The following is a 17402-nucleotide window of genomic DNA, read 5'->3' on the forward strand; positions in this document are numbered from 1 at the left end:
AATTCTCCAATCCAGAAAACATAGCCACCATCATGCTCATCCACGTTCTACATCCTTAGTTGATAACCCTAAGATGTCATTTACTACCACAAGCCACAACTCGTGGTTCCACCATCTACAAGACACAACTCGTAGATACTTGTGCGTGTCTATCATGTTACGAACCACCATCCACAACGCCAGGTGGAGTTCCCTATACGAACCATAATTCGTACTCTTGACACAAGATTAGCAACATCAATGGCTACAACCCGTGATTGCCCAATCAAGTGGAGACCATCCATACGAGTCATAACTCGCACACTCACACCGGTACCAATTCACCAGGCCACAACCTAAGATCGCCACATGTTCACCCTCCATTCCGAGCCACAACTCAAGGAATGTCATTACGAGCCACAACTCAAGGAATGCTGCAACAAAGTTCATACTTATAGTGTCATCAAAAAGCGTGTAGACCACGCACCATCCAAAGAAAAGAAACCTCTGTCCCCGTGTTATCGCTTGGCGCTACCTAAGCATTGTAAGGCGAAAATGAGTTCAATACCGCCTGGCGGAAGCCTCTTGCCATCAGACGCAACGCACCTCAGAAGTTCATGTTTCTATAGATATCGCCTAGTGGGACGAACCTCACCACCAGGCACTACGCGTTCCCAGTGCTACAACCCACTCAACTGTCGCCTGACATACATGCAATATACAAAAATAGAAATACGAAATTAAATTCACATAGTCCATCTCCCCTAACCTGAATTCCTTACTCAACTTGAAGAATTCTAGAGTTCTTTGTCCCAAATTAGCCCTAGTCCTTGCTTTTCACTCCAAAATTCTGCCTAGCTCTCAACTTACTCTTTTCTAGTGCACTCAAACCTTTTTCTCAAACCTTAGTTGTATTTCTTCTGTTTGCCCACTCAACACTATTACCCACATAGTCCCAAATTAAGTGAATTAATTTAGAAAACGAAAATTAATTAATATTAAGTTTAATTGTCATTCAAGGGTAATTATTAAGTGGTTTTCCAACCCTTACATATGCTTTTAAGATGGCTAGGATTTTCTGATTCCTCTGGTCTATGCCAAAAAGAAATTTGACAAAAAGATCCTATTTAGGGTCAAAAAGAAATATAGGAAAATTAAAAAAAAAAAATTAAAAATTGACAAAAATATAGAAGTCAAGTTTTTCGATTATTCAGTTTCAAAATTGAAATAATCGTGGGCATGTTACACTTATCTATACAATTCCATGTTTGGAGATATAAAGATTAAGAATTTGAGGCCGGCGTCTTCCTGTCATGGCAATTGAAGCAGTAATAGAGTATTTAACAATATCGCTGTTGTTGAACTTCAGATTATTCCTAATAAGCAAACCACTTATTCTAAAAGAAAAAAAAAGGGAATTGGGCCGATTTAATAATCATGTAAGATGTAAGTGCGTTGGATGTCTTTTGTTCATAAAGCAAGCCAAGCCACCGAAATAAACAAATCCACTAAAGTTGGTGGAAATTTCGTTGATGTAAAAGAAAGCAAGTAAAGCAAAGTTGATATATGCTACAAAGTTTATCAAACCCACCTTGTGCTGTCGGAAATAATCAACAGCTACGGCTTCTTGTCCATCTTCTTCGTTGAAGTAAAGTCTTCTCGAACAACATACTCACTCATTATATTTTGTTAATCCTTTATTTGGGTAACTAAGCTTCACTTTCAATTCTCACAATCCTATCTTTGTTGCAGGTGGTATGTATCAATTGTCTTGTGATGGAGGTTAAGTGGGTCGGTCCATAATTGAATCGTAGTGTTTGAACTGTTACGCTCTTAAGTAAAAAGAGTTGTGTCCCGACTAATGGCTAGAGCTTTTGGCTTATTGGTAAGCGTTTGATCCTAACAATCTTCTCCTCGATCTGTTTACTTCCTTTCTGACCATGCCAATCCTAGAAACACTTGGTGGTGCTCTTTTGGTTTTTTAGAGGAAGTTGATGATATGTTTGAACTTATGTGTGACAACATTATTTGTGAATGTTTGATAATTAAGGAAATTGAAGGGTGTTGTGAGACACGAGCTATGAAAGATTTGGGTGATTTGTTATATTATTATTGATGGCTAGAGCTATTGAATCATAGCGTTTGGACTGTTACACTCTTAAGTGAAAAGAGTTATGTCCCGACTAATGGTTAGAACTTTTGGTCTGGTGGTAAGCGCTCCATCCTAACAATCTTCTCCTCAATCTATTTACTTCCTTTCCAACCATGACAATCCTAGAAACACTTGGTGATGCTATTTTTGGTTTTTCAGAGGAAGTTGATGATATGTTTGAACTATTGTGTGACAACATGATTTGTGAATGTTTGATCATTAAGGAAATTGAAGGATGTTGTGAGATACAAGCTATGAAAGATTTGGATGATTTGTTATATAATTATTGATGAATATTATTGATTATATATGATGCTTAACATTCATGTTAGTTTATCCTTATTTGTGTATTTTTTATTGCGATGATCATACATGTATGACGATAATTAGGAACAAATGTTATTGCAGATGTGGATTTGGATTGATAATAGTGAAGAACTTTAGGTTTGCTCGAGGGAAATAACTTGTTTCCTAAATTACTTGTTTTTGTCAAAAGTTATTAATAAATAATGTACACTTTAATTTAATTATGAATATTTGAATCTTATTTTTGAGTTATTTGAATAAATAAAAGATTTTGAAATTTACAAATATTTTACAAAGTATGTTAGTATCATCCGGTGTTACAATACAATTCTTGTATGCTTTTATTTATATTCCTCTTCTTGTGCGTTGTTATTTATATTTATTGTTCTTGTTCATGCAATAAATTTCTCGTTCTTTAGGAGTTGAGAGATCAAGTGCAACTTAAATATTTTTTACTTCCTTCGTTTGCTGAGGTGTCTTTTAAGGACAAAATAAAGTTGATTTTTTTTTTTCGTATGTTTGGTTTCTCATAGAAAACTCATAGAAATAATGAAGTAATGTCTTGTACAATGGAAAATCATAGCAAGAAGGAAGCTCTCAATAAACGGAACAGCTTATTGTGAGAAAATTGCATTTAATCTTAACTTACATTACCTACAAAATATAATCAATCAACTACCGTCTAAAGGTTTAAATTTCACTTTCATGATTAGAGAAAACAACGCCAAAACGATACATTATAAAAATTTTAAAGTTCTTACGTTTTATATAAAATTTGTGATAGGTTATATTTTTTCATATAGGTTATGGTTATAGACATGGGCATGGTTATGGCATGGGCATTGGGAGATTGTGATTCCATATGGTTATATAACATTAGTCTTACACATATAAGACCTTAGACACCACTTTTACACCAAAACCTTAAGGCAATGTTGTTATGGGTCTTTATTCTTATATGGTGTTTAACTTTGTCTTTTCTATCCAATGTGGGACTTTTTGACTCACACTTGGACTATTCCCAACATCTCCCCTCAAGGGTGAGTCCCTTGTTGTTTTTTTTTCCTTTTTCATATGGTATATTTTCCCTTCAGGTGTATGAGTGACCCCTTTGGTTATGGTTATGCGGTCAGTCACATCGGTGACCCCTTTTGTTTATGGTGGTGGTTATGCGGTCAGTCACTCCGAACCATCGGCTCTGATACCACTGATAGGTTATATTTTTTCATATAGGTTATGGTTATAGACATGGGCATGGTTATGGCATGGGCATTGGGAGATTGTGATTCCATATGGTTATATAACATTAGTCTTACACATATAAGACCTTAGACACCACTTTTACACCAAAACCTTAAGGCAATGTTGTTATGGGTCTTTATTCTTATATGGTGTTTAACTTTGTCTTTTCTATCCAATGTGGGACTTTTTGACTCACACTTGGACTATTCCCAACAATTTGAAATTCTATCATTGATTTATTATTTTTATAATATGCTTAAGCTTTCTAAAAAAAATTAGTTATGTTTGGGTTGTTTAATTAATTTGGTCTGAGTTTAGTTTTTTTTAGTTCTCTAATTTAATAGAAAAAAAAAACTTTTATATGTTCTCAAATAACTCGTACTTAACACTTACTTTTTTTAATAAATTATAATATTATAATAAAATATTATTTTATGCACGTTACCTGTGTGGTCAAGACGGGTCAACAACAACTATTGAAGTAAAGTCGTTGCGAAGAAAATAGATATCAGCTTAACTCTCTCTACCTTCACTCAAATTTTCAGTCTTTTCTTCTCTTTGATTCGGCCAATTCCCTCCCAATCATGTCAGGGCAATTGGTTAATCTTGCTTTTGTTAATGTTCAGAGGCTATTTGAGAAGCTGAATTCTGGTCAAATTCTGGGCTACTTTCGTGGGAGAGATTTCCATGAGAAGCTACTGAAGAAATTAAAGAGGAAGCTGATGAACATCAATGCTGTGATAGATGATGCAGAACAAAAACAGTTAAGTAATTCATTGGTTAAAAAATGGCTTGATGAGGCTAGAGGGGTGTTGTATGATGCAGAGGATCTGTTGGAGAAAATAGATTACGAACTCTCCAAAAGTGAGTTGAAATCTGGCTTCCAGACTAGTGAAAGCAAGGAACGCAGTTTTGAATCCAAGATGAGAGAAGTCCTAGATGATCTAGATTCTCTCTCAAACCAACAGATTGTTAAAGATTTCAAAATTTCTAGTGGTGATATATCTGGCTTGGGTAATGAAGTGTTGGAGAAAAAAGTTGAATCCTCATCCTTGGTGGCTGAAGATCATGTTATTTATGGCAGAGATGAGGACAAAGAAGTGATCTTTAGTTGGCTGACATCTGACACTAATGGTAATAAACTGTCAATACTTTCTATTGTGGGTATGGGCGGGGTGGGTAAGACCACACTTGCTCAACATGTATACAATGACCCAAAGATCAAGGAAGCTAAATTTGACGAAAAAGCTTGGGTTTGCGTTTCGGATGAATTTGATGTTTTTACAATATCCAAAGCAATTATCGAGGCTTTGTCTAAATCAAAATATGATACAGGAGACTTAGAAATGGTTCATGGAAAATTGAAAGAAAAGTTGTCAGGAAGAAAGTTTCTTCTAGTTCTGGATGATGTTTGGATCGTAGACCCAAACCAGTGGAAAGCATTGCAAACTCCTCTTACGTGTGGAGCTATGGGAAGTAAAATTCTTGTCACAACACGCGGTAACGTAGTTGCTTCTATCATGCAGTCAGATTACATACACCAACTAAAGCAATTAAATGAAGATCACAGTTGGCAAGCTTTTGGTAAACATGCATTCCAAGATGGAAACTCTAAGTTGAATTCTGAGTTGAAGGAGATTGGCAAGAAGATAGTTGGAAAGTGCGCAGGATTGCCTCTAGCCCTTCAAATGGTTGGATGTCTTTTACAGTCAAAGTCATCTGTTTCAGAGTGGGAAGCTGTATTGAGAAGCAACATATGGGACTTAACGATAGAAGAAGATAGTACAATCTTTCCCGTTTTGTTGCTGAGCTATTACCATCTTCCTTCCCATCTCAAGAGATGTTTTGTTTATTGTGCATTGTTCCCCAAAAACTATGAGTTTGATAAGGAGAGCTTAATTCTCTTGTGGATGGCTCAAAATTTTCTACAGTACTCTCAACAAAGTCAGTCTCCAGAAGAAGTAGGTGAACAGTACTTCAATGATCTGTTATCAAGGTCATTCTTTCAACAAATAATTAGGTACAACAAAACATATTTTGTCATGCACGACCTTCTCAATGATTTAGCAATATATATGTCTGGTGAAATGTGCTACAGATTAGGTGTTGATAGAGTAGAAACACTATCAAAGAAAACCCGTCACTTTTTAATTGTAAGAGGTTCTAAATATTCTACGAATTTACATGATGCTAAAGGGTTACGGACATTTATATCTTGTCGGTGGCACCGTTATATGTCAATACAAGAGGTTATCTCTAACTTTAAGTCATTACGAGTCTTATCATTGCATCTGTGTTTTGAGGTGCCTGACACTATTGGCGATCTTATACATCTCCGTATATTAGACCTTTCACATACGTACATAGAGAGACTTCCCGACTCAATATGTTCACTCCGTAACTTGCAAGTGTTGAAGCTGAACGATTGTACCTGTTTGAAGGAGTTGCCCTCGACTTTGCATGAGCTCACCGATTTGTGCCGCCTTGAACTTATGGAAACTACTTTAACAAAGGCTCCACTGCTTTTAGGAAAGTTGAACAATATTCAAATATGGATGAATAGTTTTGATTTCAGTATTCAAGAACTAGGAGAACTTGATCTTCATGGAGAGCTGTCAATTAAAAATCTTGAAAATATCCTAAATCCCGGTGATGCATTGGCAGTGGATTTCAAGAATAAAACACATCTCGTGAGGCTACATTTAGAATGGAATTTAATGCGAAACAATGAGGATTTAACGAAAGAAAGAGAAGTACTTGAAAATCTGCAACCTTCTTGCCATTTGAAGGAGTTGTCAATGGATGGCTATAGTGGCACACAATTTCCCCATTGGTTATCTGATAATTCTCTATCGAATGTGGTGTCCTTAACCTTGAAGCGCTGTAAACAGTGTCTGTGGTTGCCTTCCCTTGGACTTTTGACGTTTCTAAAGCACTTGACAATTGACGGCCTTGATTTGATAGGAAGGATAGATGCTGATTTCTATGCAAATAGCTCTTCTGCATTTGCATCCTTGGAAACATTGAGCTTTACTGATATGAAGGAATGGGAAGAATGGCAATGCATGACGGGTGCTTTTCCGAATCTTCAACGTCTTACGGTGAAGAATTGTCCCAAGCTGAGAGGGAACTTGCCAGAGCAAATTTCTCATCTAAAGGAGCTAACTATTGAGCAATGCGAACAACTTGTGGCTTCAATTCAAGATGTGAAGATGGAGCAATCTTCAGTTGATGTGATTAGGTCAGTGGTATCTGATACACCTTTTAAATTCTTGAGTATTACTTTTTGTCCTGGGATGACTATTCCCATAAACCAAACCTACCATTTCCTTCTAGAATTGCGTATCATTCATGGTTGTGACTCTCTCACAACCTTCCCTCTAGATTTGTTCCCGAAACTGTGCAAGCTCGAGTTGGGCGAGTGTCGTAACCTACAAATGATATCGCAGGAGCACCCTCATAGTCATTTGAAGTTTCTGAAAATTGAAAAATGCTATGAATTTGAATCATTTCCCAATGAAGGATTATTTACACCTGAGCTAAAGAGATTTCAGATTTTGGGATTGGAGAAATTGAAATCAATGCCCAAACGAATGTCTGCCTTACTTCCGTCTCTTAATGACATGATGATATCTAGCTGTCCAGAAATAGAGTTGTCTGACAGAAGTTTGCCATCAAATCTAAAATGCATGAGTCTCTTGAGTTGCTCCAAACTTGTTGCATCACTAAAGGGAGCATGGGGAACTGAACCTTCCCTAGGATCCTTGTATATTCGTGAAGTGGATGCGGAGTGTTTTCCAGGAGAAGGTTTGCTCCCACACTCTCTTACTCAGCTACTCATATATGATTGTCCAAATCTTAAGAAACTAGACCACAAGGGTCTCTGTCATCTTTCCTCTCTTGAGAAATTGGAACTTAGTAATTGTCCTATACTCCTATCCTTGCCAGAGGAGGGTCTGCCCAAATCCATTTCACAACTCAAAATTGAAGACTGTCCATTGCTCAGACAGCGCTGCAAGAAAGAAGGTGAAGACTGGGAAAAGATTGCTCACATTAAATCTATATGGGTTGACGGAGAACAAGTAAACATAAAAAGACGAAGCAAAAGTTGAAAATTACTAAAGCACCAATTCCCATATGCCTACATTGTCATCAGGTGCCCATTCTCCACATTGTCTTTGAAGCATTTCAAATACGATCTTGTTTAGTGCAATCATTTTAGTCTCGAGTTCATCACTTTCTTCATGCATCAACTTCTTGTCTTTTTAATGTCTTGTTATCGATATTCTCTTTTGAATTTGGATGACAATGCTTTTGTTTAGTAGATTCTTAAAGTCTTACGATGTGCATTGTTATCAACTAATTATTGAACAGTGTTTGTATGGAATTAGATTGAAAAAGTAGCAATCAGAGCAGTGGTGGTGACTCAAGATTTTAATATTGGCTGCGACGTAGGAGATGATTCAATATCCATCTCTTTGTTGGTATGTAAGTTGGTTGACTCTAGTAATTGTATTTTTGAACCTTGTTTGAATTCTTTTATATTCAAACTCTCATCCTCTAGCAAAGTGTTGATTCTTTTCTCTAAGCATAACGAGAAATTTCCTTTCAAACCTTTTGTTTACATCTTCGGTTATTGAATTTCAATGGTGGAGCAGACCCATCCAAGAAGAGCATGAGTTTTAAGCCACGAACCGTTGCTAAAACATATTGTTTGCAAATTAGGTAATTATCATCATAAAGTTTCAGACTTATAGATGTGTTGAAAGTATGAGGAAGATAAGAAGAATGAGTAAAAAGGGATTCTTGATGTAAAGCAGCGGAAGAAGAAGAAGACATGAAAAAGAGAAAAAAGAAGAGAACATTTTTATATAACACAAGAAGAAACTCTATACTGAAAGAAAAATAAGAGATAAAACCACCGTTTGGACAGAACAATAGCATGAGTATGCAGAAACAGAGTATGCAGTTACACTAATCATGTAAGGAACACAGGCCCAATTCCCCTCACTCTTGTTGCTAGCACTGAGAGCACAGAAAGGTTGGTTCCTAACACACACAATGACCCATAGGAGAGCCCAAATCTTCCCAACAGTGCACTTGAGGAAAGACCTAGAAGGGAGACACGTCAACCCCAACGTCTGAATGATTACAAGTTGATCTGTTTATGCCATTTGTATCTTGATCATGAAATACAGTTATAATTGAACCTAAGAGAGAATTTTTGACAAATTTCGATAAACATGACAAAATTTCCATTAATAAAATTTCCATTATTAAAGTGTTAAGATGTCCAATTCTTTGATGATGATCTTATTAAAGTGTTAAGATATCCAATTCTTTGATGATAATCGTGCAAAAGACTACTCTACCAATCTCAAGCATTCATAACATGCAAATGGTTAAATACAAGGAGGGTACTTTAACAATCTCAAGTACTCATCTCATGTAAAGAGGGTACACTATAAATCTCAGACACATTCAAGGTTTCCCCAATTCAAGTTCAGAAAACAACCAAACAATCAAACATTCAAGGTCTTACATTCAAATACACATAAAAAAACCAAAACTATCTTAAAACTAGAATCAAAACAATCAAAATAAAACAACAAATTAAATCATATATCAATATCAAGCAAATTTTCATCATAGAGCATGAGCACAACAACAAAACTGAAAAATGATAGGTTATATTTTTTTGTCATATAGGTTATAGTTATAGTTATTGAAAAATTGTGGTTCCATATGGTTATATGACATTAGTTTTACACACATAAGGCATTTGATATCACTTTTACCCCCAAAACCTTAAAGCAATAGTGTTATGAGTTTTTATTCCAATATAGTGTTGAACTTTGTCTATTCTATCCAATATGAAACTTTTTTACTCATACTTTGACTATTCCAAACAAAAAAATTCACCCATATAACACCAAAACTAAAAAATCAAATAAACACCAAAACCGAAAGGCTTTGTGACGAATCTGGATTCCTACGTAGCGTGTGAGAAATGTTTATAAGGAAGAAGGACAAATTTTTCCATTTTCACCGTGAACTACAACCATATATCATCAATGAATCCATCTAATGAATAAAACAAAAGGGAATGAAGAAAACCTTATTTCCACAAGCGATGAAGACAGACAAATAGTGTTGCCACCAAAATCCAAATACGAACCTCGTTTTCAAATCAAGTTTTTGAAGGCACATAGGTTTCAGGAAATAGAGTTTCGGGAAATAAAAATATGGGAACATGATTTTTTGGACGAGAATCGAGGTCAAAAATGGTTAATTTGAAGAATTCCTAATTCTTGGAATGGGGAGAGAGAAACACTAAACAAGATTGGAATGGAGAAAGAAGACCCATCATAAAATTTCATTTCAATTTTGTCACTAAATTATCCACGACACCGATCTGTCAACAATAATTGGTTGATAAACAGCAATTACAACCTAATCTTACCAACCACAAATTCAACAATTCGTTGCTAATTTTCCTTGATAATTGACTGCCGAATTTTAATCCCTCGGTATTTGCTGATAAATTCAGTTTTCTAGAGAGAAACGGGTCTCTTTCTAACATTTATCTAGGGTACAATGTTCTTGTTGAATATGAAGAAGTTGTCATTGATAAAAAAAGATACTTAGACTTATTAAAACATTATCCAACTTTGGTTGTTAATGTGCTTTAAGCCTAATGCCTAATTCATGTATATCACAAAATTACGTATAAAGTGAACAACGATAATGGAACTGCATTAATTAGGAGTATTGATTTGTACAGTAATTATTCTTTGTTTTTAAAATTGATTGATGTTTAAAAAAAAAATGAAAAAATAATATTATTCTAAATTCACGAAGTGGCAACAACTAAAATCTGTCAAAGTTGTGCGTTGGGTCCGAATCGCAATTGGATATTAATGAGGCCAAGTCTTTAGAATACTAATATTTTGTATTCTTTGTTGAGTGGTCTGGTTTGTTGCTTTGGAGGATATGTCGGTAAACACGTTGTGATGCATTGATTAAATACATATACATGTGCAATGTTAGATTCCATGCCATTATTTTTACTCATAAATTAACGTCAAACAACTTTGCATGCATATATCTTTTGCCTTATTCTCGTCATTTCATGGTTGTGTCAGTTACCACGTTAATATTGCTGAAAACAAACGATTTTATTCTCGTCATTTCATAACTTGGTCGTCCAATTTGAGTACACACACTCAAGTTGCTTAATATTTTTTATGATTAGGTGGGCATGGCTGAAAATTGTGTAAGATGTAGGACCACTGGGTTTTATTTTATTTATACGTGCTACAAAATTTCTACCTCTACAAAATTTTAATCGTAAATTTCACCCTACAGTTTTCTAAAATTAAACAACTACTGTTTCTTGGCCCTCAAACCCTTTTTGAAGTAAAGCCATTTCAAATAAAATAGTCCCTCGTTACCTTTAGCCAGTCCTTCATTCACATAACTAAGCTGCGCACTTCCTTTCCAACCATGCCTGTCCTTGAAACACTTGGTGGTGCTCTTTTCGGTGCTGTTCTTCAGCTGCTGTTTGACAAGCTGGATTCTCATCAAGTTCTGGGCTACTTCCGCCGGAGAGATCTCGATGAAAAGCTGCTGAAGAAGTTGAAGAGGAAGCTGATGGACATCAATGCTGTGATAGATGATGCAGAACAAAAGCAGTTCACTAATTCATTGGTCAAAGAATGGCTTGATGAGGTTAGAGACGCCTTGTATGATGCAGAGGATCTGTTGGAGCAAATAGATTATGAATTCTCCAAAACTGAGTTGAATGCTGACTTCCAGACCAGTGCTAGCAAGGTAAGCAGTTTTGAATCCAAGATCATAGCACTCCTAGATGATCTAGAATCTCTTCTGAACCAAAGGATTTTTAGAGATTTCAAAATTTATAGTGGCGATAGATCTGGGTTGGGTAATAAGGTGTCCGGGAAAAAAGTTGAATCAACGTCATTGGTGGTTGAAGAGGTTATTTATGGCAGAGATGAGGACAAAGAAATGATCTTTAATTGGCTTATATCTGACACTAATGACAATAAGCTGTCAATACTTTCTATTGTGGGTATGGGAGGGATAGGTAAGACCACACTTGCTCAACATGTATATGATGATCCAAAGACGAAGGAAGCTAAATTTGATGAAAAAGCTTGGGTTTGCGTTTCTGATGAATTTGATGTTTTCAAGTTAACCAGAGCAATTTTCGAGGCAATCCATAAGTCAACTGATGATAGTAGAAAGCTAGATACGGTTCAGGGACGATTGAAAGAAAAGTTGATAAGAAGGAAGTTTCTCCTAGTTCTGGATGATGTCTGGAACGAAGACCGGGACCAATGGAAGTCATTGCAAACTCCTCTTAAATATGGGGCTAAGGGAAGTAAAATTCTTATCACAACACGTAGTAACAAAGTTGCCTCCGCTGTGGGGTCAAACAATACGCACGAACTAAAGCAACTACGAGAAGATCACAGTTGGTAAGTTTTTGCTAAACATGCATTCCAAGATGAAAATTGTGAGTTGAATTCTGAGTTAAAGAAGATTGGCATGGAAATAGCTGAAAAGTGCAAAGGATTGCCTCTAGCCCTTGAAACGCTAGGATGTCTTCTACGTACAAAGTCATCTGTTTCGGATTGGGAAGGTGTATTGAGAAGCAACATATGGGACTTGCCGATAGAAAATAGTAAAATCATGCCCGCTTTGTTGTTGAGTTACTACCATCTCCCTTCTCATCTCAAGAGATGTTTCGCTTATTGTGCCTTATACCCCAAAGACCATCAGTTTGACAAGGAGAGCTTAATTCTGTTATGGATGGCTCAAAATTTTCTACATTGCTCTCAACAAAGTAAGTCTCTAGAAGAAGTGGGTGAACAGTACTTCGATGATCTATTATCAAGGTCATTCTTTCAACAAATAATTGGGTACGACGACAAAACATATTTTGTCATGCACGACCTTCTCAATGATTTAGCAAAATATGTTTCTGGTGAAATCTGCTATAGCTTAGTTGACAGAGAAAAAAGGATATCAAGGAAAACCCGTCACTTTTTAATCGAATTCACTCATGTTCAATATCATGAGAGTTTACATGATGCTAAAGGGCTACGGACACTAATATCCACTTCGGGCTACTATATGATTTCAATACAAGAGTTGATCTCCAACTTTAAGTTCTTACGTGTCTTATCTTTGTCTGAATGTTCTGAGGTGCCTGACACTATAGGCGATCTTATACATCTTCGTTCGTTAGACCTTTCAGGTTCCCTCATAGGGATACTTCCGGACTCAATAACTTTACTCTCGAACTTGCAAGTTTTGAAGCTGAACCACTGTTCCCATTTGACGGAGTTGCCCTCGACTTTGTGTCAACTTGCCAATTTGCGTCGCCTTGAACTTATAGGAACTACTTTAAGAAAGGTTCCACCGCTTTTAGGAAATATGAAGAATCTTCAGGTATGGATGGATATCTTTGAGGTTGGCAAAAGTTGTGAGTTCAGTATTCACCAACTACAAGAAGTTGATCTTCATGGAGAGCTGTCCGTTAGAAATCTTGAGAATATGGTGAATTGTTGTGCATTGGGAGCTGATTTTAAGAATAAAACACATCTTGCGGGGCTAAGATTACAATGGAATTTGGAGCGGAACATTGAAGATTCAACAAAAGAAAGAGAAGTACTTGAGAATCTGCAACCTTCCAAGCATTTGGAGGAGTTTTCTATAGATGGCTATGGTGGCACACAATTTCCACCTTGGTTATCTGATAATTCTCTATTGAATATGGTGTCTCTAACCTTGAACCACTGTAAACATTGTCTATGGTTGCCTTCCCTTGGACTTTTGACATTTCTGAAGCACTTGACTATTGGGGACCTTGATTGGATAGAGAGCATAGATGTTGATTTTTATGGGAATAGCTCTTGTGCATTTGCATCCTTGGAAATGTTGAGCTTTTCTAATATGAAGGAATGGAAAGAATGGCAATGCATGACGGGTGCTTTTCCAAATCTTCAACATCTTTCCCTAAAGCGTTGTCCCAAGCTGAAAGGGCACTTGCCAGAACAACTTTCTAATTTAAAGCACCTAATTATTGTGGAGTGTAAACAACTTGTGGCTTCCATTCCAAGGGCTGTAGAAATCGAAGGTGTGAAGATGGAGGCATCTTCATTTGATATGATAGGGCCCCTCGTATCTCATACTCCTTTAGAATGCTTGCGTATTTATTATTGTCCGGGCATGAACATTCCCATAAACCATTACTACCATTTGCTTATAGAGTTGCGAATCATTCATGGTTGTGACTCTTTCACGATCTTTCCCCTAGATTTGTTCCCAAAACTACGCGAGCTTCGACTACACAATTGTCGTAACCTACGAACGATATTACAGGGGAACTCTCATAATCATTTGAACAGTCTGATAATTGAAAATTGCTCTCAATTTGAATCGTTTCCCAATGAAGGCTTATTTGCACCTCAACTATTGAGCATTTGGATTATGAGATCAGAGAAATTAAAATCAATGCCTAAGCGCATGTGCGCCCACCTTCCATCTCTTGATCGTATGATCATAGACGATTGTCCAGGAGTGGAGTTGTCTGAGGGATTTTTGCCATCAAATCTAAAGGAATTGAATATCTCCAATTGCTCCAAACATGTTGCCTCACTGAAAGAAGCTTTGTCAGTCAATCCCTCTCTACAAGTCTTGAGGATTTCAAGTAAAGATATTGAGTCTTTTCCAGACGAAGGTTTGCTTCCGCTCTCTCTTACTATAATAGAGATTCATGATTGTCCATTGCTTAAGAAACTGGACTATAGAGGTCTGTGTCACCTCTCCTCTCTTCGGAAATTGTTTCTTCTGAGGTGTCCTATACTCCAATCCTTGCCAGAGGAGGGTTTGCCCAAATCCATTTCAAATCTCACAATCTTAGGCAGCCCGTTGCTCAAACATCTCTACGACAAACAAGAAGGTGAAGACTGGGAAAAGATTGCGCACATTGAATACATACTGATTCGAGGAAGAATACAGATATTCCCTGCAAACACAAGTACAACAATTTAGCCCGTGGAACTGCTGAAGAACTTTTCGACGATTACTTCCGCTCAAATTCACATTCAAATCATGATTGCGAGTTACTCTTTTGATAGACAACAACATAACGGTAATATCATGTATAAAGTATAGATTTCGAATCCAGATTTTGTATTGAATCTCATGTTTTTAGGTACAACGTAAAATTACTTTAAATGTGACATTTAAATCATAGAGTGTTCAATATAAACAATTTAAACTAGAAATAAATAAAATAACTTAAGCATGAGTCACACAGAACAAAACTATTACTTGTAATCACTACAAAAAATCCATTGTTTATTAACTGTGTATTTCTAGCAGTTACGTTAAACCGCTGAAAAATAAAAAAAAACTTTCTGCCAGTTATTTCAACCGCAGATTATTTATTAACAATGACTTTCAAATTTGTTTGTGATTTCAAATAGTCAAAAAAATTTCAAATTGGCTACATACTCCATGCTGCACAATGTGCAATTTTGTGGTATGTGTTTTTTTTCATTTTTCTCTCTTTTGATATTCTTCTTTCTCCCTTTCTTCTGGTGTTTTTTCTCTCTACTTTTTAAATTTTAGGTTTGTTTTCATTTTCTTCATTCTCCCTTCTTCAACTTTTAGGAACAACTTTTGTTTTTAAATCTAATACTATATACAATTGTGAACTAACAAAAAGTAAGTTTTTCAATTAAATAATATATCTGATCTACTTCTCATTTCAAATTTTTATCTACATAGGACAAAAACGCTGATGTGTCAAGCTCTCAGCATTTTGAAGGTAGAAAAAAAATTGCAAAGCAAAGTGAAAAGCGAAAGTTTTAATTGAAACTTCTTTCTCTCTCTTTCTCAATCTTCTCACCTTCCGCCTTCTCAATTCTTTCTCTCTCTTTCTCAGTCTCTCACCTTCCGCCTTCTCACTTCTTTCTCTCTCTTTCTGTGTCTCTGTTGCTCCGCCTTCATCATGGTTTCTTTGTCTTTCTTAGCTTCTTCTCTAACATCTTCTTCTTTTCATCTTCTTCTTTTGATCGAGCTGTTTTTAAATCGCAAAAAACCAACTATGGAGATGCTTTATATTTTTTTCTGAGCTTTCTTCTGTTCATCTTTTTCTGTTCATCGTGTTTCTTTTGTTTACAGGCTTCAACTGAAGATTACAAACACATGCATGTGAGATTTGCCGTTCATCTTATGTTTCTCTGTCTAAACCGAGTCTGGAGATGCTTTATATTTTTTTCTGAGCTTTCTTCTGTTCATCTTCTTCTGTTCATCATGTTTCTTTTGTTTACAGGCTTGAACTGAAGAGTACAAACACATGCATCTAAGATTTTCCTTTCGTCTTATGTTTCTTTTGTGGAGATCTTTTTTTTTGCTTTCTCAAGCGAACAGGTATGGTTCTTTATGTTTTTTACTGAGATCTAAGTGATTCTTGGCTTGATCTTATGTTTCAGGTGTTTAAATGCTTCAAATGAAGAGTACAACCACATCCATCTGTTTTAAACCGCAAAAACCGAGTCTGGAGTTGCTTTATATTTTTTTTTAGCTTTCTTCTGTTCATCTTCTTTTGTTCATCATGTTTCTTTTGTTTACAGGCTTGAACTGAAGAGTACCAACACATGCATCTCAGCTTTGTTCATGTCGTTATTTGTTTTTATTTTTAATGTTTTTCGATTCTTTCTTTAACATTTTCACAACTCTTTGTATTCTCTTCTCATGGCCACTTTCCGTTTTTTACGACTTTTGAAATATTTTAAGATATTTGATTTCATGTAAAAAAATCAGTTCACAAATCTGAAATTATTTATTTTAATTATTTATTTATTTTATTATTTCAACCATATTATTTTAATTCGTACTTTTTATTCACTTTTATATTCACAATTAATTGCAAAAATTATGATGCACGCTTCACCAGTAAGTACGGACTCTACCAAAAGGAATGACTTATCCTTTTCTCTTTCTATATATTGGCAACAGTAATGACTTCTCGTTTTCTCTTTCTATATATTTGCGACTAGAAACTGACAAATCTTATTTCTCTTATGTGACCCATTATCTTCTCTTAAAATTATTCTTCATCCCCACTCTGTTCTCAAACAATGGAATCTGTGCGCACACCACAAGCCATACTTTCTGGCAAAATGCTTGGTGGATTCGTGACTATGTTTTTGAAAGACCAGGTATTGTTTTTATTCCTTCACATTCCTTTGTATTCTTTGCTTGTATTTCTTTATTCTAAACTTCCTTATCTTTGAAGGATTTTGGACACGTCGACCGACTCTTTGTAATACGTAATTTGAAGGACCTTGGTTCACGATGGACCATTGCTGATTACGATAGGAATGTTCATAATGTTACGTACAACATGAATATTCACACTCCAATAATCACCCAAGGCTGGAATGATTTAATATCTTTTTATGCAGATCAGTCTGACAAATTGGTTGTCTTCAAATATTTCAGAAATTCGTCTTTCCAACTACACGTCTCCAAACGTGCTTGCGACTCAACATTGAAAGCCAACTTCTTCAACCATCTTTCTATCCGTCGTCCTCTACAAATGTCAAACTTAAAGCATTTTGAAGTTCAACTATCCACATAGTACTGTCAAGCCAGCCACTTGGTTAGTTTTATTTATTTATTT

The 17402-nt window shown here is 35.9% G+C and overlaps 1 protein-coding gene and 1 pseudogene across 3 annotated transcripts; both read left to right on the forward strand.

Annotated features, from left to right (window-relative positions):
- Positions 1-1204: 1204 nt before the first annotated feature.
- On the forward strand, positions 1205-8325 carry LOC114169580 (putative disease resistance RPP13-like protein 1). Of its 3 annotated transcripts, XM_085669167.1 has the most exons (4): positions 1205-1627; positions 1732-1864; positions 4306-6920; positions 7064-7382. In XM_085669167.1, exons 2-4 carry the CDS (start codon positions 1841-1843, stop codon positions 7107-7109), a joined length of 2685 nt encoding a protein of 894 aa, XP_085525293.1. In that variant the 5' UTR covers positions 1205-1627; positions 1732-1840; the 3' UTR covers positions 7110-7382. The 3 variants fall into 3 exon arrangements, with proteins under 3 accessions (XP_085525293.1, XP_085525292.1, XP_085525291.1); XM_085669166.1 differs by having other exon boundaries at positions 1207-1627; positions 4271-8325; XM_085669165.1 differs by having other exon boundaries at positions 1207-1627; positions 4306-8325.
- A 2850-nt stretch (positions 8326-11175) lies between these two features.
- On the forward strand, positions 11176-15038 carry LOC146880857 (putative disease resistance RPP13-like protein 1; annotated as a pseudogene).
- The last annotated feature ends 2364 nt before the right edge of the window (positions 15039-17402 follow it).

The sequence above is a fragment of the Vigna unguiculata genome, chromosome 11 (assembly GCF_037176805.1).
Source record: "Vigna unguiculata cultivar grain cowpea cultivar isolate G323 ecotype 2 chromosome 11, ASM3717680v1, whole genome shotgun sequence".
NCBI lineage: Eukaryota > Viridiplantae > Streptophyta > Magnoliopsida > Fabales > Fabaceae > Vigna > Vigna unguiculata.

Coding starts and splice junctions, on each gene's coding strand:
- LOC114169580 (XM_085669165.1), top strand. CDS start 1,841: ATGGCTAGAGCTTTTGGCTTATTG. Junction 1,865..4,305: donor CTAGAGCTTTTGGCTTATTG/GTAAGCGTTTGA, acceptor GTTAATGTTCAG/AGGCTATTTGAGAAGCTGAA.